Source organism: Vanellus vanellus (assembly GCF_965231255.1).
Source record: "Vanellus vanellus genome assembly, chromosome: Z".
NCBI lineage: Eukaryota > Metazoa > Chordata > Aves > Charadriiformes > Charadriidae > Vanellus > Vanellus vanellus.
In genome coordinates this window covers 22,895,413-22,917,490 of record NC_138908.1, presented here as the reverse complement: position 1 = coordinate 22,917,490, position 22,078 = coordinate 22,895,413, and the positions used below count along the sequence as shown (strand labels likewise).

Sequence of the window (22,078 nt, the reverse complement as noted above, 5' to 3'; positions counted from 1 at the left end):
CCGGAGCCGCCGGCGAGAGGCGATTGGCGGAGGCAACTGCCGCTCCCTTGTCTTCCCGCCCCGCTCCCCGCCGGGAGGGCGCCGAGCAGCTCCCGCTCCCGCCCCCGCCCCGCTGCACTGTGGTTCGGGCTCTGCCGCGTCGGGATGAGCCGCGTTTCCCCATGGAAACCAAACGGGCCGAGATCCCCAGCAGCGTCTTGGACGACCTGTGCAGGTACCCGCGGCGCGGGAGCTCTCCCGGGCTTGCCTCATGCCCACCAGCCCCACTCGGCCGGCGCCTCCTGCTTCCGCCCCCCCCCAGTCCGGTGGTACCCGTTGAGGAGGACGAGGTGGGCGCCGTCTCCGCGCTCTGCCCCGCCCCCCTCCCCCTTTCCCCCGGTGTGGCGTGGCGTGGCGCCCGGGTAGATCGGGGCTACTTGAAGCATGACTCGGAAGGGGGGGGAGGGGGGTAGCGGGGCGGCCCAGGGAACGGGGCGGTGTCTGTAGCCCCGCAGCGGAAGGAAGGGGCTCGGTACGGGTCTGCAACAGCCCCCCCCCCCCCCCCCTTCGGGCTTCCTGGCCCGAGGCGCCGCCCCCCGGTGGAAGCGGGCCCGGCGGGGCGGAAAGGGTGCCCGCCAGATCTTCTCTGCCGCCGGCGGAGCCCGGTGTAGGGCTAAGCCGGCGGTGGGGAAGAAGTGGAGCGCGGAAGAAGAGGCAGAAGAACATGGTTCGTGGATTGTTTGGGTTTGGTTTTTTTGGTGTTTTTTTTTTTTTTTTTTTTCTCGGTGTGGCCGAGGAAGGTGAAGCTGCGTTGGCGGTGTTTGCGCGGGTGAAGGATGAGTTAGAAGCCAAAGGTTGATGTGATGTGCGTGGTGATGAATTGATGTGATACTCAACCGTTCAGAAGTCTGGTTTCATTTAGAAGGGGTGGCGGGAGACCCTTCTGCTCGTTTACCTCTGCTGGAATAGAAATGTTCCAGTGAGACAGAAAAGGAAGAGCCAAGGGAATTCCCTTCAGTCTGAAACTGACCTCTCCCACTTGTCTTTCTTTTTGGAGTGAATTGGTTAGCTTTTCTTATCCTAAAGGCTACAAGTTTGTATTTTCATAAAACATGGGTTCTGTTTTCTTGGGAAGGGGGGGAAGCTATTTTTCCCCTTATGATCCCAACCTCTGATCATCTGTGGCATAGCCCTTTGGACTCTTTATCTTTCATCCCCAGAGTTTGGTGCTCCAAACTGGATGTGATATTTGACATGAAATAATCCTTCTGTTTTACCACCTCCAAAGGACCCCTTCTGAAGTATTTATGTAGAAGAGGGAAAGGTTACTAGAGACAAAGAATAGTCTACTTACTGGAATTACTGTTATCAAATGAATGAAAACACTTAGAAGTGAGAATACCACAGGAAGCTAGAACTACTCCACTCAGTAGCTTTAGTCATGTATCTAATGCAAGAGTCAGAGTTTACAATATGACAGTTAATTTTCAATTTTCTAAGTCTGGCATGTTCGTGTTTCCATCATGTCTCCTTTCGGTTCCCTACAGAGGATAGATGTGTCTTGGCTTTTAGGTGGCTGCTCACATGTGAAGCGAGGTTTAAGACTTCTTCAGAAAATCCGGAGAGGAATCGCAATGCTTACAAATAGCCTGTTAGTGTCACTCATCAGTGTGACTGATAGAAGGGCACGTGCCTACATTGGTTTAGGGTCAGTCCCGCTGTCTTACTGCGTTCCCCCGAGCTGCTGTTGTCTTCTACCTTTGCAATGGTGTTCATTGTGTGAATGTAGTCGTGTGACTTTAATTTAAAAAAATAAAAAAAGCCTTAGAATGGTAGATCAGTGGCTTGTAGTTACCATCTGTCTCACTCTTCATCTTTTCCTAATTCACCTTGCTGACTTTTGTTAGTGCTAACAGATCAGCCCTGCTTCATATACTTTGCATTGCTTGGACATGGACAGAACAACTGAAAGGAGCAGAGGAGTCAGGTTTGCCTGTGGCAAAAAGAGAAGTAATTCTGGTATGCACTAGAGGAGTGACAGGGCCTGATAGCCCTTGGCTCAAGAGAGGAGAAAAACTGTTAAGTGCAAGGTCAGTGGTGCTGCGCTTCAGGTGGTTGGCTATAAATGGGCTATTAAAATATCTGTCACTTCCCACATTATTCAATCTATATATGATTTGAGTGGAAATTTTTGTAGAAAGAACCAAGCAATTTTTCATGCTCAGTTATTGAGAAGATTCTAAATGTTTTCTAGCACAACTGATACTTTGTTTTTCTTTTTTTTTTTCTGTCAGCAGATAAACCTCAGTATTAAAATAATTATAATATCAGTATAAAAGGTTTGGAAAGTTATAAGGCCTGCAGGAATTCTATATGAATTTTATATGATCTGTAGCAGTGTGAGCTGCAAATCTAAATAACTCTTAGTGAATTTTTAGGAGATGGCAAGAATTCACATTACTCTTGCTAAGCTAAACAATGAAATAAATCTGCCTTCAAGTCAAGCTTGCCCAGTAGCTTGAGAATATTTTTTTAGTTTTTTTTGGGGGGAGGGGTGTATTTGAAAACCAAAAAGCTAATTTAAAGCTTAAGATGTCCACAAAACCGAGCTTTTGGTTTTATTTGTATCTTGAGAGTGCTAGGATGTCTGTCAGACTTCTATGTGTTGTCTCTGGACAGGAATACTTTCCTTTGTCCTGAAGCAAAACGTCTGGATTCTCTGCAGAAAACTCTTAGTTGTTAAAAGTTTGTGTTTGTAGGAGATGCAGTCATCAGTACTTCTCACTGTATCTGCCATTTTACCTGCTTGATACATTTCGTTATGACGGAAAGACCACTGTGAGCTGATGCTAATTCTATGAACATAATGCATTGCTGAATTAAAATATGTTTGGATTTTACTTTAAGCTGAATCACTTTCTTTAGGTTCCTTGCAGAGGTTCAGGGAGGTTCCACACAGAAGCTACTCAAAGAGGCTCATGTATAGGTCCTCAGATCACTTGCAGCTGTTCCAACTAATTCAGCCAATTAGTCTAAATAATAATTCCACTGTTTGGGGCAGCTACAGCTGTTTTAGTGCCTACAGGTAATTCTCATGGCAGTTGCTAGCTCCAAAGGCATACTAAGGTGTCTTAGCTGGTATCTTAATTTTGTGTGCCTTGAAGGGAGGGTGTGGTGGTTCTTTTTTTTTTTTTTTTTTGTCGTTTGTTTTTGTTGAGCCCGATGGGTTAAAAAACCCAGTACTGCTGGGTAACCTCTACCACATGAATTATTTAATTATTTCATTTTTGCAATTGTGAGTTAAAGCTTCCAAGTTTTTAGGTACTGTGCAGAACGACTGGATTTCTTTTTGTCAGCTTAAGATCAAAATTGATTACTACAAATACTGTTCAATTGTATAATTAATTGGGCTAAGACTCCACATTTTTATTGTCTGTAGTCACTTAAAGCAACTCAGTTTTGAGATGAACTTCTAGGAGGCTCTGGATTGTGTTCTTAGACCGGGTTTGTGGCTGGATGTTACTTTAACAAGGTTTCACTTGCAGTATTTGTGTGATCATGTATTTTCCTAGGGTAAAGGTTGGCTATTTAGTAGCAAGTGTTTCATTCAGCATCAAATCAAGTTTTTAATTGGGCAAGGGAAATTTAGTATACCTATTTCTTCTGTGGAGAAAAAAGCCCCCAAACCCTGCAGGCTCAATGTGTACTTGGGGATGTTCTCTCTGATAAAACCTTAGTGGAATACATAATAATTTCATATAGGTTCTAGCTAAGCTTAAATGTAGATTTTTTTAATGTATGTTACTAAAAATTCTCTTGCATGTTGGCTTTATTAAATCAAGTACATTGAATGAAGGTCTCTCAGGCCCTGGGCTTTGTTTGTCCTGTGGAGCTCAACATGTAAAATTACCTGCTGTAATGGGTATGTTCAGAGTCAAACATTCATCATTGACTTCACAGAATCTAATACAGAAATTATACAGGACTGAAACCTGTACTAGAGAATCAGCATAAGCTAGCTCTTAAAAAAAAAAAAACAAACCAAAAAAAAAACAAACAAACAAACAAAAAAAAAACAAAAAACAAACACAAAAAAACCCAACACACACAAACAAAATAAAACAAACACAAAAAAACCCAACCAAAACCAAACCCCACAACTTTTTCCAACAGTGTAAAATAACAAGTAGGCTTTTGTATTCAGCTATAGATATCTATGTGAGAATTGAGTATAAGTGGTAATGGTGGTGGTGATTATTGTTAAATGCTTTCATTGCAAAACCATTCTCCTAAGGATAACAAAAATAAGATTAAAACCAGTCGTCTAATGCACTTTCATTTAACATGTGTGCTGGGTTTTTGTTTTTTGTTTTTTTTTTGTTTTTCCAAGCTGCACAGTTTTTCCCTGCTGGTAAACTAAATTCAGAGCCTTCTAGACTTGCAATTCATATTCAGGGAGTAAAATGTTATACTTCCATACTTACTCAGAGAGTAAAATGTTAACTTGGCAACATGTGAAAACAAGTTGAAAGCTAAAGCCAGGTACTTAATGTCTTCAAACATTTGTTGAGTTCCTAGGCTGTTTTAGATCACACAATGCCAGGATACAATTTATTCTAGTTCTGGTAATGTGTTGTGTGTTTAAGCTTCAGTTGTAGGGCGCTCTGACCCAGTGTGTTAAATAATAAGTCACAGGCATCCACGTCTCTCTTTTTTGTCATGCTCTCTTGTGCTACTGGTTTGTTCTTTACTGAATAAATAAGTGGAGGTACAGAGTCTTAATGTAGATTTTGGGGCTTCCTGGTGCTCTCTTTTTCCTATAAGCAAGTGCTGTTATCCTGTCTTGACTTCAGGACTGTGGTGGGTGACCGCGGTCAGCAGCCAGATGCCCACCCAACCACTCACTCCCCCTGTTCAACAGGATGGGGGGAGAAAATGGGGTGGAAAAGCTTGTTGCTCAGGATGAGACAGGAAGGCTTCTTACCAGTTACTGTCATGGGCAAAACAGACTAGACTTGAGGAAAATTAATTTAGTTTGTTGCCAATTAAAACATATATGGGTAGACAGAAACAAAGACAAAGTTTAAACACTGCCTTCCCTTACATCCCTGTTTTTCCCAGGTTCAACTTCATGCCATCATTCCCTACTGCTCTACCTCCTGCACCCTAAATAGTGTAGGATGATGGGGAACGGGGATTGTGGTCAGTCCATAACAGTTCGTCTCTGCTGCTCCTTCCTCCTTATGCTTTGCCCCTGTTCCAGTGTGAGGTCAATCCTATGGGCAAGTTCCTTCAGGAATTATCCATCTGCTCCGGCATGGGATCCTTCACAGGCTGCAGTGTGGACATCTGCTCTGCCATGGAACACCTCCTCTCCCTCCTTCTTCTTTGACCTTAGTGTTTGTGCAGTTGTTTCATGCTCTTTTTCTCTCTTTCTTTGTCTGCAGTGTCCAGCGTGGGGCAGCCCTGGACTCTTCTCAATGGAGGCCACCCTGCAGCCGCCCCGCTGCTGGCACCTGCACCTAGTACAACCTAGAGATGCCCGTTGTTAGCACTTAAGTCACTCTAAGTAACTTCAGAGTTTAACTTTTTGGTTAATAAGTAGTGTTCTCATTGGCTTTGCTCTTGTTACTCTAAGCTTAATGCTGGCATGTTCTTACTCCTTTTTGGTACTACTTCTATACATTGTAGCTTCGGATTTATCTTCAGCTGCAGCGGTGGGGCAAGAAAACAGCATTAGCTAGTTATAAAATAGACTTTTATTGTTTTACCTTTAATCTACAGCAGCTTTATATGTAAGGGCTATTTTCAGCAGTAATAGAGCCTTCAAAAAGAAAGAAGCAGTTGGGAGGTGGTATTGCCAATTGAAAATTGGCAAGTAGGTAATTATTGTTGTTGAAGTGAATAAGGTTATTTATGTAACGGAGAGTGTCTGCTTCTTTAAGGGATCTTTTTGAATGCGAAATGGGATAATAAGAAAAGGAGGAAACCATAAGTAAAAAGTACAGGGACACAAACCTGGGGGAGCAACGACAAGGGAGGTAGTGATGAGAACCAAACCCGGCCAAGGATTGATGAAGAGGTGTGGAAATGTTCATCCCAGCAAGTTTATCTGAGCAGGGACCTGCTCCTGGGAAGCCAAGGGGAAAAAGGGGGAAATTGAAGCCAAAAAATGTACAGACACAGACCTCAGAAAACAAGAGTGAAGACAATGACAAGTAACAAACCTGCTGTTGCATCAGATAAGGCTGTAAAACAGGGGGGATCCCACACAGTGGGCTGGGAGGGGTGCAGGTGCAGCAGAGACAAATTGGGCAGAAAGGGGTATAAGAGGGGCTGGTTGTGTGTAAAACTGGGCCAGTCAGTACGCTTGTCTGGCTGAGCCTTTTGCATGATTGCCATGATCTGTTCTATCTTCTTACATCTTCTTATTAAATCTTTTCTTAATTTTCTCTCTGCGTAATCTTACTCTCCACCCCATGCACATGTGTGCTGCAAGGATGAAGTGCCAGCTCTGTATGTGAGTGGACAAGGTGTCAGCTACTGGAGCGAGGGGGGATGTCTTGATGCCAACTACTTGCATGAGTGGGGGTCTTGGCTTCCAGCCTCTGGGGTGGGAATGGTGAGTGTCCTGATAACCAGCTACTGCCGGGGAACTGTGTGAGTGAGGGGCAGAGTGTGACAGCTGGAGCAGGACTGTGGGTCACAGGCAATGTGCCTGGTGCCAGCTGCTGGGCTGGTGGAGGAGAGAGTGTCTCACCTTCCCAAAACCTGTGGTGCACGTGTATTCACTAGCAAACTTCAAGATGGACAAGCCTGGGGACCTGTGTGATGGGTGAGGGCCTGGGATCTGGGCAGGGATATTGGGAGGAGAGGGGGAGCCATGCTGGTACTGGGGGGGCCCATAAATGTGCATGTACTTGTGAAACGGGAGTGTGTCAAGTGTGCACCTGTGCTAGTGACCTTCTTTCTGCCTCTGCCAGCTGAAGAACAGGAACCTTGGCTCTCTGTGCCTGTGTTTTGTGTGAGTCCTGTACATAGTTGCTGTTGAAGGCAGCGCCTTGTCTGTGGCAGCCTGTGTGACCAGCTGTGTTAGTGTCCTCTGTGTGTGTGTGTCCATCCCTGGATACATGCTGGGCTTTGCTGCTTGTTGAACAGGAAGGCTACTGCCAAAGGGAAAGCGGCAGCCGTGTCCCTCAGCTTGGGCAGAGACCACGGTGCATGGGGCTGGGCTCCAATGGCCAGGCAGGAGGTAGTCCTTGGCCAGCGTTGCCTTGGGAGAGGCAACTGCTTTTGACATCCCTTAACAATTTATACTTAGCAAATTTTTCAACAAAGATGTCTTAAGCATTTCTGTTTCTGGCAATGACATTATGCAGTTTTGGAATTTAGCTGGTGGTGCTCAGGAGTTGAATGTAAACGATCTCTGTCAAATGGTTTAAGTTCAACGGACTGGATGACCTTAAATTTCTAAAAAGAAGATTCTGTCTTGATCTTACAAATAAATAAATAAGCAAAGCTGCTTCTGCTTAAGTGAAATAACCTCTCACACTGTGCTCCTTACACTTAGATCTCTGGGACTCTGTATTTGTATGCCAGTATCTGAGCTAAAGGATAAAGTAGACTTGAAAAATAAACCAATTGTCCATGTTCTGTTTCAGACCGAGAAAACTAATTGGATCATATTGAATTTGAAAATCTACATAAATTAATAGTTTACTGTGGTTTTAATTGAAAATACATAGCTATGTTTAACGTGTCCAGAAAAAAAATGCCTTGACTTCTGTTACCAGCGTTTTCAGATATTCTTTACTGGACATGTAAAAATGCTTTCATTCTTGTAACACAGCCATTTACGTGGGATGTACTTACCCTCCCTATTTTCACAACAGTTAGTTTACTTAGTTTATTGTAATTGACTTTTGTGAAAGAACATCATGATCCATTCTCTGTCTTGACTTTAGAAGCTGTATTTTACTTTGATGTGAAAACCTTTTGCTGTCCAGACCACTAGGAAGATCTGCTGGTCTGTTGCTCTGTGCTAATGGATCAGGAATTCCACTGTTGCAATGCATTTTTATTGTTAGATTTACTTAAATCGATAGATTTGGCTAATCTTACTCTTCATTCTTTTCTGGCAGCCGATTTATTTTGCACATTCCAAGTGAGGAGAGAGACAATGCAATTAGAGTGTGTTTTCAGATTGAACTTGCCCATTGGTTTTACTTGGATTTCTACATGCAAAACACACCAGGATTACCTCAGTGTGGGATAAGAGACTTTGCTAAAGCTGATATCCTTTTTATTACTGTGATTATTTTCTGTCTTAGTGGCTAAAGCTGAATATTGTTAATGAAATTTCATACTTAGAGCAGGAAAATAGCAGTTCATGTGTTAGTGATTGAAAGTTAGTATTGATATGTGATTATGTGGTATGTGATTTTTATCTGTTCATTGCTCCCATAATTTTGTGTCATCCACAAAAGAGATGTTTCTCAGACTGCTAAAGAACTATGGAAACCAGGTAATTTCTGATCTTTGAGAGTTTTTTTTTTTTCATGGTCGCACTTTGGCAGACTAGGTGGGTTTCAAAGATGAGCTGTTGGACCTCTGCATGCTGTTTTGTCTCCTTAATTTAATCCCTTTCCGAGTATATAGTGACATGAATGTTAACATATTTGAAGTTGGTATGTGTTCCCCCACGGGCAGTGGTATTTATTTGTTGGAAGTACTGACAGTTGCTCCTAGAAACAGTTCTGTTGGTAGGGGAGAGGATACATTTTACTGAATTCATATGGTTGGCCTCTGCTTTTTTTTATTGCTTACAAGGGCTGCTGGTACGTACATTATGTAGTCCTTGCTGGAGAAAAACTTGTGACTTCTATCCAGCAAGTGTTTTTAGTTTTAATCTTTTCCCAGATGTTCTTGATGTGGGATTGGAGTGTTGCTTTTAACTTTTCATAATGTTCCCTGTGGTTTCACTACCCGAAATACTTCATGCTGACTTTATCTGTGTCTTCACTACACAATGTACTTCTGTTTGATAACAGAGACTTTGAAACACTACAGCTTTTTTTTTAAAAATAAACTCTTAAAATAGGATCATTTTCTAATGCTTGGTATTACACAGTTATTTTTTAATTTATTTTTTGACCAACAGAATTCTTCTAGTAATTGTAGGCAGTGCAGGAAAAGTACAATGTAATAGATGTTATTTGTTAATGACTACCTGTCCCTCTCCAGCTCACAGTTGCTAGAAATATTAGTTCTGATGCAGTGCCATGTTTTTAAGTACTCTACTATGGAATATTTTTTATTAGTAGTATAATTTTATATGTAATACATCATATTTTATTAAGGACTTGTAGATTTGCTTTCAGAGTTTGAGAGTTATAAAGGTTCTTCATGTTTTCTCTGCATGGTGAGTTTTGGTAAAGTGTGTTAGAATTTAGAACTCTAACTTGATGCCATTAAAACATTTTTTGCATAGTAACTACTTAAGTACAGATTCTGTACTGTAGTCTTAACAAATTAGTGGGAAAAAATTATCTCCATTTACTTCAAACAGGAGATGAAACTATTTTTGTCTGTCTCACTTCAAAATGAAAAAAATGTGTTTAAAAATAATACATATTCAAAATAACTGTTACATGGTTTCTTTTTCTTCAAAATTAGGGTGGGCCTTCCTTCAAACAAGCAGCCTTCTGCCATACTTTTTCTTGTCTTTTTTTTTATTTTTTTAATTGGCTTCTATTGGAACTGCCAAATTACTTGATCCTTTCCAACCTTTAGATTTTGATAATGGGTTATTCATAATATTTTTAACTTCCAAGAGAATATATCTTGAAAGCGCTCAGGGGAGGGAGTGTGTTTATTGTAAATATTGAGTGGGTATCTCTTGTATGTCTGCACGTGATTTGAAACTGGATGCTTAAATTTATCTTCCTTAACGTGCTGCCGTACTCTTCAGTCACTGCCCTTTTTTACTGCCTCAAGGTGAAGATGTACAGAAGGTTTTAGATGAGTGGAAAGAATATAAAATGGGAGTGCCAACCTATGGTGCAATTATTCTTGATGAGACACTTGAAAATGTAAGTACCGAAATAATTATGAAGGGCTAGAGGGAAGGATGGTGTATGCTGGCAGAAGTAGTCTTTTTATTGTTTAAATTTTTCACCTGAGCCAGGCAGGGAGTGCTTCAGATTCACAAAGTCCTGACAGTTTTTTGACACTGAGTATGTACAGAAGTATCACAGTATCACAGTATCACAGTATGGTAGGGATTGGAAGGGACCTCAAAAGATCATCTAGTCCAATCCCCCTGTCGGAGCAGGAACACCTAGACGAGGTTGCACAGGAAGGTGTCCAGGCGAGTTTTGAATGTCTCCAGAGAAGGAGACTCCACAACCTCCCTGGGCAGCCTGTTCCAGTGCTCTGTCACCCTCACTGAGAAGAAGTTTCTTCTCAAATTTAAGTGGAACCTCTTGTGTTCCAGCTTGAATCCATTACCCCTTGTCCTATCACTGGTCGCCACTGAGAAGAGCCTGGCTCCATCCTCATGACATTCCCCCTTTATATATTTATAAACGCTAATAAGATCACCCCTCAGTCTCCTCTTCTCCAAACTAAAGAGACCCAGCTCCCTCAGTCTTTCCTCATAAGGGAGATGCTCCACTCCCTTAATCATCTTAGTTGCCCTACGCTGGACTCTCTCCAGCAGCTCTCTGTCCTTCTTGAACTGAGGGGCCCAGAACTGGACACAATATTCCAGATGCGGTCTCACCAGGGCAGAGTAGAGGGGAAGGAGGACCTCTCTCGATCTGCTAACCACCCCCCTTCTAATACAGCCCAGGATGCCATTGGCCTTCTTGGCCACAAGGGCACAGTGCTGGCTCATGGTCATCCTGCTGTCCACCAGGACCCCCAGGTCCCTTTCCTCTACACTGCTCTCTAGCAGGTAGCTCCCCATCCTATACTGGAACCTGGGGTTGTTTCTGCCCAGATGTAGGACCCTACACTTTCCCTTGTTGTATTTCATTAAGTTATTCCCTGCCCAAATCTCCAGCCTGTCCAAGTCTCTCTGGATGGCAGCACAGCCCTCTGGCGTGTCAGCCACTCCTCCTAGCTTAGTGTCATCAGCAAACTTGCTGATAGTACACTCAATTCCCTCATCTAAATCATTAATGAATATATTGAATAATATGGGCCCCAGTACCGACCCTTGAGGCACTCCGCTGGTTGCCGGCCTCCAACTGGACTCTGCCCCATTGACTACAACTCTCTGGCTTCTCTCCTTCAGCCAGTTCGCAGTCCACCTAATTATCCGGTCATCCAGTCCACACTTCCTCAGTTTAGCCATGAGGATGCTGTGGGAGACCGTGTCAAATGCTTTACTGAAGTCAAGGTAGACCACATCCACCGCTCTGCCATCATCCATCCACCTCGTTATTTCCTCATAAAAGGCTATGAGGTTGGTCAAGCATGACTTCCCCTTGGAAAAGCCATGCTGACTGCCCCTAATAACCCTCTTATCCTTGATATGCCTTGAGAGGGCACCAAGGATAAGCTGCTCCATCAGTTTCCCAGGGATGGAGGTGAGGCTGACCGGTCTATAGTTACCCGGGTCCTCCTTCTTGCCCTTTTTGAAGACTGGAGTGACATTTGCTTTCCTCCAGTCCTCAGGCACCTCGCCCGTTTCCCAAGACTTGGTAAAGATGGTGGAGAGTGGTCCAGCAATGACTTCAGACAGCTCCTTCAGCACCCGCGGGTGCATCCCATCCGGACCCATGGATTTATGGATGTCCAGGTTGCTTAACTGGTCTCTGACCCAGTCCTCATCAACTAAGGCAAACCCATCCATTGACTTGACTTCATCTGGGGTCTCAGCAGAACAGGACTCCTCAGGACAGCCCCCGACAGAGTAGACAGAGACAAAGAAGGCATTCAATAGTTCTGCCTTCTCTGTATCTTCTGTCACCAGGGCACCCACCCCATTCAGTAGTGGGCCTACATTGCCTCTGGTGTTAGCTTTATCTGCCATGTATTTGAAAAAGCTCTTCCTGTTGTCTTTGACCCCTCTTGCCAGGTTTAACTCTAAGGAGGCCTTAGCTTTCCTAGTTGCCTCTCTACATCCCCTGACAGCAGCCCTGTACTCCTCCCAAGTGGTCAGCCCCTCCTTCCATGATCTATAAACTCTCTTCTTCCACTTGAGCTCGCCAAGCAGTTCCCTGTTTAGCCACACAGGTCTCCTGGCTCCCTTCCTTGACTTCCTACGTGTCGGGATGCTCTGATCTTGAGCTTGGTAGAAGCAGTCCCTGAATGCTGACCAGCTATCCTGGGCACCTTTACCTTCAAACAGCTTTGTCCACAGGATATCCCCTAGTAATTGTTTGAAAAGGCCAAAGTTTGCCCTGCTGAAGTCCAGGGTTGCGATTCTGCTTGCTATTCTGCTTCCACCAGCCGAGATCATGAACTCCACCATCTCGTGGTCGCTGCAGCCAAGGCAGCCTTCAACCTTTACTCCTTGCACCAGACCCTCCTTGTTAGTGAGGACGAGATCCAGCAGTGCACCTCTCCTAGTCGGCTCCTCCACCATTTGCATCAGAAAGTTGTCATCAATGCATTGGAGGAACCTCCTAGACTGAGGCTGGCTGGCTGTGTAGTCCTTCCAGCAAACATCCGGAAAGTTAAAATCCCCCACGACAACCAGGGCCTGTGACTGTGAGGCCACTCTCAGCTGCCCATAGAAGGCCTCATCAACTTCCTCCCCCTGATCTGGTGGCCTGTAATAGACACCCACAACAGTGTCACCCCTGCCAGCCTGTCCCTTAATCCTCACCCACAGACTCTCAACTTGCTCCTCAACTGAACGTGGACAGTACTCGGTACATTGTAGTTGCTTTCTCACGTAAAGGGCAACTCCACCACCTCGCCTGGCTGGCCTGTCTTTCCTGAAAAGGACATAGCCACCCATGACCACATTCCAGTCATGTGAGCTGTCCCACCATGTCTCTGTAATTGCCACCAGATCATAATCTCCTGACCGAACAAGAGTTTCTAACTCTTCCTGCTTATTCCCCATGCTGCGTGCATTGGTGTACAGGCATTTCAGGGAGCGAGCTGAGCACACCGATTTCACCCTATGGGTGTGGGAGGCCTCCTGGCCTTTATCAATTCTGGAGTGCTGCCCCACCAATGCAAGCTCAGTAACAACCCCACCCCCCTTCGAATCTAGTTTAAAGCCCTCCAAATGAGCCCTGCTAGCTCCTGCCCCAGCATCCTTTTGCCCCTGTGAGATAAACCTTTCCCACATGTCACTGTCCAGACCGGTGTCCTATAAAACCAGCTGTTATCAAAGAAACCAAAGCCCTGCCTGTAGCACCAGTCCTGAAGCCAATCATTTATTGACTTAATTTTTCCATTCCATCCCACATCATCACGTGAAGATGGAAGGAAAGAAGAGAAAATAACTTGGGCCCCAGAGTCCTTCACCATCCGCCCCAAGGCCTTGAAATCCTGCTTCATTCCCCTCAGGCTACGGGATGCAGCTTCCTGCCCATCCATCTGGAATACCAGCAGTGGATAGTAGTCTGTCGGGTGCACCAGGGTGGGAAGTACCCTGGTGATGTCCCTGATCCGGGCTCCGGGTAGACTACACACTTCCCTGTGGTGAGGGTCAGCTCTGCATATCGGGCCCTCTGTCCCTCTCAGAAGGGAATTGCCTACTACAATTACCCTTCGTTCTTTTTTATCAGAGGCAGTCTTGAGGTGTGGAGTCAAGCGCCTCTTCCTATATGACCTTGCAGGCGGGGCTTGCACCACATCCTCACCTACGTCTTCTTCAAGATCCAGGGCCTCAAACCTATTACGGAGGGGCACCTGGGGAGGCTGAGCAGGTAGAGAGGGGGGTATAATATGGGAGACAGTAAACAGCCTTCCACTTGCTTTCCTACTCAGTTTTGTGTTTTTTATTCTGAGTTGTGTGATCCTATAAAAAATTTCACGGTTTTTGCTAGAACACAGAAACCTAACCTTCATCAAGGCTAAAGTATCCTTTTGGAGAGGGAGGGTGATGGTAAAGGGAAGGCATTTGATAGAAATTGGTTAGAACAGTGGGGTTTTGACAGTTGCATTCCCTTCTATTTTGCAGGTTCTTTTGGTTCAAGGCTATTTAGCAAAGTCTGGTTGGGGATTTCCAAAAGGGAAAGTGAATAAAGAAGAGGCTCCTCATGACTGTGCTGCTAGAGAGGTAAGTCATATTTGATTCCCTTAAATTTGAGCTAAAGAAATGAGATTTTGCTGAGAGCAGGATATATGTGTTAGATGAAAAGACATTTTACTCGGGTATCTCTTTATTGAAATCAGGTAAATAAATAGCCTGTTATTGCAGGAGTCTACTGTTGTGGCTTTTAGTGCTTTTCTGAGTTCTGGAGTAATAATCAAGAGTGTGGTTATATAATTTAAAACCACTGTTCGATGTTTTTAATTGTTTTGCACTAACTTGCTAAGCTAAGTGAGTACTACTTTTAAATTTCTCTGCTGAGCTATAAGTTTACTTTTAATTATTATTTTTGGTGCTTGGGAAATCTTATGTACTTTGCCTTTTGGATGATTTATTTCAAGGGCCACCATAACTTTAAAAAGGTAGAATAGTGGGAATTTAGCTTATGCTCACTGGTCTGTGTAAACAGGCTAAACAGGTGAGTTGGAAGTTGTAGAAGATTATGTAAAAATTGTGAAGAACTTTACTTTTCTATTTTTTGGTGATGCAGGAACAAGGATCAATGTATGTGGCAAGTAAAACCTGAAAAACAAAATTTGTGGGATTTATTGCTTCTGGAGACCTATATGTATAGTGAAGCTGCATATTGAAAATAGCCTGTAAAAGAGTATTACTGGTATAAACTCAGTGTTCATGTAGCGTAATACATCCAGAATTTTTGAAAGGGAAAATTAAGATGAGGGAAGGTAGTAAGATGCATTAGTTTTCTTCACAGTTTGACTGAGAAATCTTGGATATTTTTTTTTAAATATACCTGTTAAAGATGCATGAATGAAAAATTTCTTATTCCCTGATGGTGCTCTTCAAACCACTCATATATTTAATATGGACTTGGAAAAGCAAAATAAGGTGTTAGATCTTAGCATTGCACTATCATGCAATGAACACACATGAAATACACTTAAAATACCATTGTCTTCCTAATAATCTCCAAGAGGTATAACACTTATTTTTTTTCTTTAGACTAGCTGACAATGTAGTTTTGTTGTGTTGGTGTGAATGTGCAGTTTGAATTTTGTAGTGAAAGTTTTGCTAACCTATTGCTGGGTTTTGTTGTGAATGTAAAAATGATTGTATGTATTAGGGATAGAAGGTTCATGAAGTAGAAAGATTGTTGAAAGAGAAGAAAAATCGAGGTGCAAGTAAACCCTGCTAGAATTTGAACATGCCTTTACTCCCCAAATAGTAGTTGCTGTCAATAAGATTTTCCATGCATCCAGCAGCATGGAGGAGCAGCTAGAGACACCCCATCCGTATTGATAAATTTCTACATGAGGGTGTAATAGAGTTGTTTCAACTTTTTATTACAGGTCTGTCTGTCTTGGAGAAATGTAAAGAACATAGGATTTTAGATACTTTTTCTATTATTGAGCATATATCTGTGTGTAAAGGCTTGTCTTTTTGAGCCGTGGCTTGCTTTCATGGATAGATTTGAAAAACAGTCATTCCTTCCCTTTTGATGATGGGTCCTGAAAGGATGAATCTGAATACACAAACTGATTTCATCTGTGTGTTTCTCAGGTGTTTGAAGAAACTGGCTTTGACATAAAAGATTATATCTGCAAAGAAGAATACATTGAGCTGAGAATTAATGATCAGTTAGCACGGCTGTACATCATTCCAGGAGTTCCCAAGAACACAAAATTCAACCCCAAAACTAGGAGGGAAATTCGGGTATGTGGTATCTTGTTTGAATCTATAGGAATGTTGTTGCGGAGCTTGATGATTTTTTATTTTTTTTTCTCCTTTTTAAAAGCTGTCTGTAAAATGATGAAACTACCAAGCATGATGAATACCTCGAATACTAGGTACAAATGGCATCTCTGCACTGTAGGGTCTTGTCAATTTATTGTGACTCTACTGCAAAGGATCATGTGTCTGACCTCTCCATTCATCATGAAAACAACATTAGAGCATGCTGTCAAACTATAATTCTCCCCTTCTTTTCTCTTAGGTGGGGGGTGTGTGTGTGTTAATTATTTAATGTTATTTTTAGTTATAGCTGCATATGTAACTATATATTCTTCTGAAGATGTAATTATTAACTGGTGATATACAAAGGCCTACACATCAGAAGGAGAAACTAAGGATTGTGTTCTCTGTTTCATGGCTAATACTATCCAGACTTAGAGAATAGTGTATTTGAAGGTGGAAGTTGGGAAGGGAACACTAAATGGGAACTATTTGGGTGGCTTGTGTACCGTTAGGCTTCTAAAAGGTACTGTGAAAGGGAGAAGACTTGAGTAGTAGACTTGTTGGAAACTTTGTTCCCGATACCCATAATCTTCAAAGCTCAGATATCTCTCTTGTATTGCAGTTCAGTTTAAAACAGCTGTCCCTGTATTTTCATGCAGATGGTGCCACTGAACAGGGCTTATGGCTTTCTACATAGGAAAAAGTACTTGTAGTTGACTAGATAGGAGGATCTTAATTTCTTGCTTTAGAGACATGTTCTTCAAAATATCAAGTAAAAGATGAAGAACTTTAAGGTTTTTTTAAAAATGTACAGTAAATACCCCCCTTTGTATAACAGTGACCATCTGTGGGGGGGTGATGAAGAGTTCTTACAATGACAGACTTGTCTCCCTGCTGAAGCACTCTCTTCATCTGATCTAATACAACCAGACGCACCATTTGTATATTCCCTGTAGAATAGAACTATATTGAAAACCTGTTCAGTTTTTAACTTCTTTCCATAATACACACCTTATCTGAACCTGGGGTTTTGGGTCTAGGTTCTGCAACAGAAAAGCTCATGTGGGTTCTTCTGCACTGCGTATATTCATAATTCCTGATTTTGTTCCCCATTCTGCAAAGTACACAGTTTACAGTTAAAAGTATAACGTATAAATTATAACACAAATCCTGTCTTTTACCTGTGTTTTTTTCTTTTATAACAAAAACTGAAACTTCCTCTGCAAACTAAATCCCCTTCTCTCTGATGATTTTTGAACTAGTATTGGTGTTCTAGTTTTGATGGCATTTTAAATAAAAAATAGCAAAAATAGTAGTGGCTTTGAAAGTTATTTAAAGCTTCTACCTTTATTTATGGCATTCAGTGTGCAGTGGTTTGGTTGGATTTTGAAACCCTTATTTGGAATTTAGTTGCTGGATAATACCTTTCATATTTTAGGTGCCATATCTTGCAGTGAGTAGATGTACTGTAGCATCTGTTACTCTGTAGTTGCAGTCAGAAGAATGACCCCATTGTTAATTAACCTGTTGTGAAAAACCCTGTTGTGGTCTGTTAATTAAAGTCTTCCATTGTAATTTTTTAATTAAGGAAAATAATCATGGTTGATACACATTTGTAACACTCTGTAAGGCTACAGTAGTAGGTATTTTGATTTTATTTCTTGTTTTTCTAGAACATTGATTGGTTTTCCATTGACAAATTACCATGCCACAGAAATGATATGACCCCGAAGTCCAAGCTGGGTTTGGCACCTAACAAATTTTTTATGGCAATTCCCTTCATCAGGTATGTTTGAAGCAAATGCTAGGCCAGTGCCTTTCAGACAACTTTAATTTCTCTACATTTGTTTTAGTAAGTAGATCTTCTTGCATTCCTCTGTGCTCACAGGCCATTGAGGGAATGGATTGCCCGGAGGAATGGAGATTCCACAGATAGCGACAATGGATGTTCATCTACAGGGAGCACATCCTCTAAGCCCAACTTGGAAAAAGCTAGGTAAGAACCAGGTCAGTTTAACACCTCTATATCCTTTCTATACATTGGTCATACAAAGCTGTTTGTCCTTTCTCTTTCTCCAAGTATTCATGTTCCAGTAATAGAACGGGTAAATAAAAAAAAGAAAAATTGTGGGCATATCTCATAGGACTGTAAATAGGATGAGAAGTTAATTAATGTCATGATATACTTCTTTTGGTAAATTCTCACCTGTGTCAGAACTGAGATAATTTCATGAGTCTTGCCTATGGGAATCCATAAAACAGAAGCTAAAATGAAGCACTGCAAGTTACCTACTTGAGTTCAACGCTTTCAGCACTTCCACAGAGGAAAAATAGGACTCTGTAAAGTAGGACTGTAAAGTACTATCAGAAGTAGCTAGCTAAGTAAAATCTGTGGGGGTCAGTAGGGCAACAAATGCTGCTGGCTTTTGATCAGTTGAGCGAAAAGGGGAAGAGCAAAGTTTAAAACCTGTAGTCCCAAAGAGAAGGTTATGTTCCAGTAATTCAAGTCAGGTCAGCACCAACACTGACAACAGGACAAATGCAAACGGGGACCTAGCTTGCTCTCTATGCAGAACACTGTTTTGCCTGCTGCTAGGAAACCTAAGTTGGATGAATGCAGTGAGCATTATTACAGTTTCCGTAGTACTAGGTTTCTTAAGCTTGTCTTCCAGGTTGTTCTCAAAAAAGCAGAAAATTCTTTCCTGTTTCTCTGCTGCTGTCAATAGCTCTGAAGTTGTGTTGTAAACTCTGTGTGTTTTTCTATATTAGATCCAAACTTCGCTGTAGTCAGCAGGTGTTTACAGATGGCTCTTCGGGAGAGCAGTGTGTGAAGCCAAAACAGCCACAGAAGCCATATAATCATCCTGAGATGTCTGAAGTTTTGAAAATAAAGGTAGGTTGTTTCTTAGGCAAACATATGCATCTGGGTTATTTAAAACAGATGTCTTTGTTCATAAAGATTCCTCTCTGGAATGAAAATACTGAATTTATCACCACAGCATGCAAAAATAAAAACATGGAAAAATAAGATCTTGGGGATTCTCTGATATATCTGACGTTAGAGGTGGTGGGTATCAGGTGGTAGTTGTTGTGTTGTTTCAGGTATAGATAGCAATTACTGCTCAACATTTTGGTGTCCTCCATGTACCATTTTGAAATATTTCGGGTACTGCTAGTATATATGCATCAGTGTATGGGAACTCACTGAACTGAATTTGTGTAATACAGTGTATGTAATAGTGCAAGAGAGATTGAGTAACAGCTGATAACTTGTGTATATGTTTGGTTAACTTCAGTGTGCTTCAGTTTGTCTAGAAAAGATTCCCTTTACGTATTTTCCGGTTATTTGGAGGAAAGTTTTAACTAATAAGTAGGAAGCATCAGTGCATTGATGTTCAATGCTACCATTTAAACTCTTCTCTTTACTATTTTTTGGACTTAATGACAGAGCCAGAGCTTGAGGAGCAATGGCAGAAAGCAGCATCAAGACACTTCCACCCAAAAGAAGCGAACAAATGGAGTCCACAGTCAACCAGTTAAGCAAAACAATACCTTGGTAAGAATCATACAGTGGCTGTCTCGTTAACAGGTTCCAGTAACGCTTAACAAATGTGCAGGCCAATGTCCTGCTGAAAGAAAGTAGTGTGCATATCTATCAAAAGTATATTTGGTATGTGTTTGTAGAGATATGACATTTTGTACCTTTTATGCATATACATCTATAGACAAGCATACTAAACTTGAAAGTTTGCATTTTGAAAGTAAGCAAGCCTTATTTTAGCAGTTGAAAATTTGTCAGCTGTTTCAGTAGACAACCCTGTAGCTTTCCAGGTTCCTGTCAGGTAATAGCCTACTGTAGTGTGTCATAAGTCAGTGTAGTACATGTCTTACTTATTCAGGTATGATATATTATTGTAAGCCTGGAGTTTTGTTATGTAACAGTTAGCTTTTCTTGTTTACTGGCTGTAACTAGATTCTTCCCATTCTGGCTTGTGGTTATTATTACCTTCTCTCTATTTTTCATGTAAAAGTGCAGAAACCATAAATTCTTGTCCTGTAAAATCTTCACTGTGTCAAGAAATAGTTGCGTTTGGGTCTGAGAGTAGAAGAATGAAAAGTCAAAGAACTGACTGTCCAGAAATTTGGCTGTATAGAAAAAACTATAATGAGAATCTGTAGGATCTTGATGGAAACAAATGGAACTGTTAATATGCCACAGTCACTTTGTAAGCTCTTCACACACTTTGCTAAATACTTCTGTTGTGTTTCATTTGCATTTTCATGATTGTCTTTTGAAGTTTAAATATTTCTTGTCCCAGTGATAATTTTCCAATACAGTTTGGAGGCTGGGGAACTCTTAATTCTTACATACATCAAAGGGCCATACTTTCCTCTGTATTTGTATACCCACAGCAGCATACCTGGGGCTAAAACTTAACTCTTCCCTGGAGAGTTTTAAGTTTGTGTCTCTGTTGCATGCTAATTTAATTGGCAGTAGTGGCATGTTTGTAAATACATTCCCCTTGCTTTTTGGGACAAGTTGATTGAAAAATGGGCTTATGCATGTGCAACTTTGGTTCCACACTACCACATACAGGACCTTTCCATCTTAAAACATTTAGAAAGCGCTCAAAAATTTTCCCGAAGAGCCTGCATTTTAAAAATGGTTTGTTCACTGTTAAAAGGTTACATGCTTCTGAAAGACTTGTGGACTTGAAGCACACTTACTAGATAAAGTAAAATGACAGAATTCATGTTGTAAGTAAAATAATCAGGATCAGGTGGTGTGTTGAAAGCAAACATAACCAGCATGCGTTTTAGCTGATGCTTAAGCTATACCCAGAAGAAATAGAATGTTGTTTCTTTATGAAGTGTATAATGTATGGTCATTCTTTTAACCAGAAATGTGAAAAAAAGCTTAATACAAGAAGACTTCAAGATAACTTTGAAACAGGCAAGTGGAGTCTGAATTCTCATCTGTTGTTATGCATACAGGCTGAAGGCACCTGAATAATGATGATTGAGGGTTTTTCCTTGTATGCTAACCTACCAAATGTTGTAAAGCCATGTTTTTATAAGGCAGTCTGAGTTCTTTTTTTTTGATACTTGGTTAACTTCATGTGCTGCTTCATGGTGGTTTTGCAATTCTTCTCCTCAGTTATTAAAACTGTCAGATTATACCAGCTGGCTGAGGAAAAGGTAACTGAAAGCTGTTTTAGGAAAACAGTGTCTGAGTCACCAGAGTGCTGGTAGTTGAGTGTTAGTTCAAGGCTTTCTGTTCTGTTAGTAATAAGCTGCAGTTGATGTTGGACTACTCTGGAGGGTGCACACAGTTCTTTACTTACTGCTCAGGAAATAGGGCCATATTTCTTTCATTCTTATTAAGAGAAGACTTGCAAAACAGCACCTGTGGGTTAAACTGGCTATTGAAAGTGTCCCCAGATTGCCGTGGTTTAAAATTTGTTCTAGGCACCAGATGACTTGTAAATATGGCTGGTTTGAGTTACCGTTTCCTGTTTATAACCAGATATACAGATTTTGTTATAGATATTAATTGAATATACATTTGAGGTATGACTTTGTGTTATTATTGATACTGTTACTGATAACTATCTGTTTAAAATTTGTTTCATGCTTTTTCTCTCTTTAAGCAGATGCAGCATATGAGATGTGTTGCTCCAGTGAAGACCCAGTGCCAGAAAATGTAGAGGGACGTTCTGTGGCGTGCAATGGCCATTACAAATTTACTTTCTCATCAAGAGCTTTCTTGAGTTTCAAGTTTGACCATGATGCCATAATGAAAAGTTTTGACCTCTGACAGGAAACTTCCTAGGAGCAAAAATTATACTTGCCTGTTGCAATTGAGGGGGGTTCTTATCCAGCCTTACTCTTTCTCAGGACTTTTTTTGTTTTGTTTGTTTGTTTTCAAATGCAATGCAGGGACTGACTGATGGTTTGGAAGGGTTTGTTCTCTTTGCAGTATGGGAGTGGCATAGTCAAGTGTTGCACTTTAAATGCAGTATAGCCTTTGTCCACAAAAGTACAAAGTACCTTTCCAGTGTTCAGTTCACTTGTTCCTAGCTGTGCGTTAGAGGGCATTCTTTTGTCTTTGTCTTTTTTTTT

At 41.7% G+C, this 22,078-nt stretch overlaps 1 protein-coding gene across 2 annotated transcripts; it reads left to right on the top strand.

Moving 5' to 3' along the window:
* Nucleotides 1-161: 161 nt before the first annotated feature.
* Nucleotides 162-22,034, top strand: DCP2 (decapping mRNA 2; the record flags this gene model as incomplete). 2 transcript variants are annotated; one of them, XM_082496946.1, is made up of 11 exons in its annotated part: nt 162-214; nt 8,121-8,272; nt 9,943-10,070; nt 14,129-14,227; nt 15,782-15,934; nt 17,629-17,741; nt 17,844-17,951; nt 18,725-18,848; nt 19,404-19,511; nt 20,858-20,909; nt 21,610-22,034. In XM_082496946.1, 11 exons carry the CDS (start codon nt 162-164, stop codon nt 21,771-21,773), a joined length of 1,254 nt encoding a protein of 417 aa, XP_082353072.1. In that variant the 3' UTR covers nt 21,774-22,034. The 2 variants fall into 2 exon arrangements, with proteins under 2 accessions (XP_082353072.1, XP_082353073.1); XM_082496947.1 differs by lacking the exon at nt 19,404-19,511.
* Between the last annotated feature and the right edge of the window lie 44 nt (nt 22,035-22,078).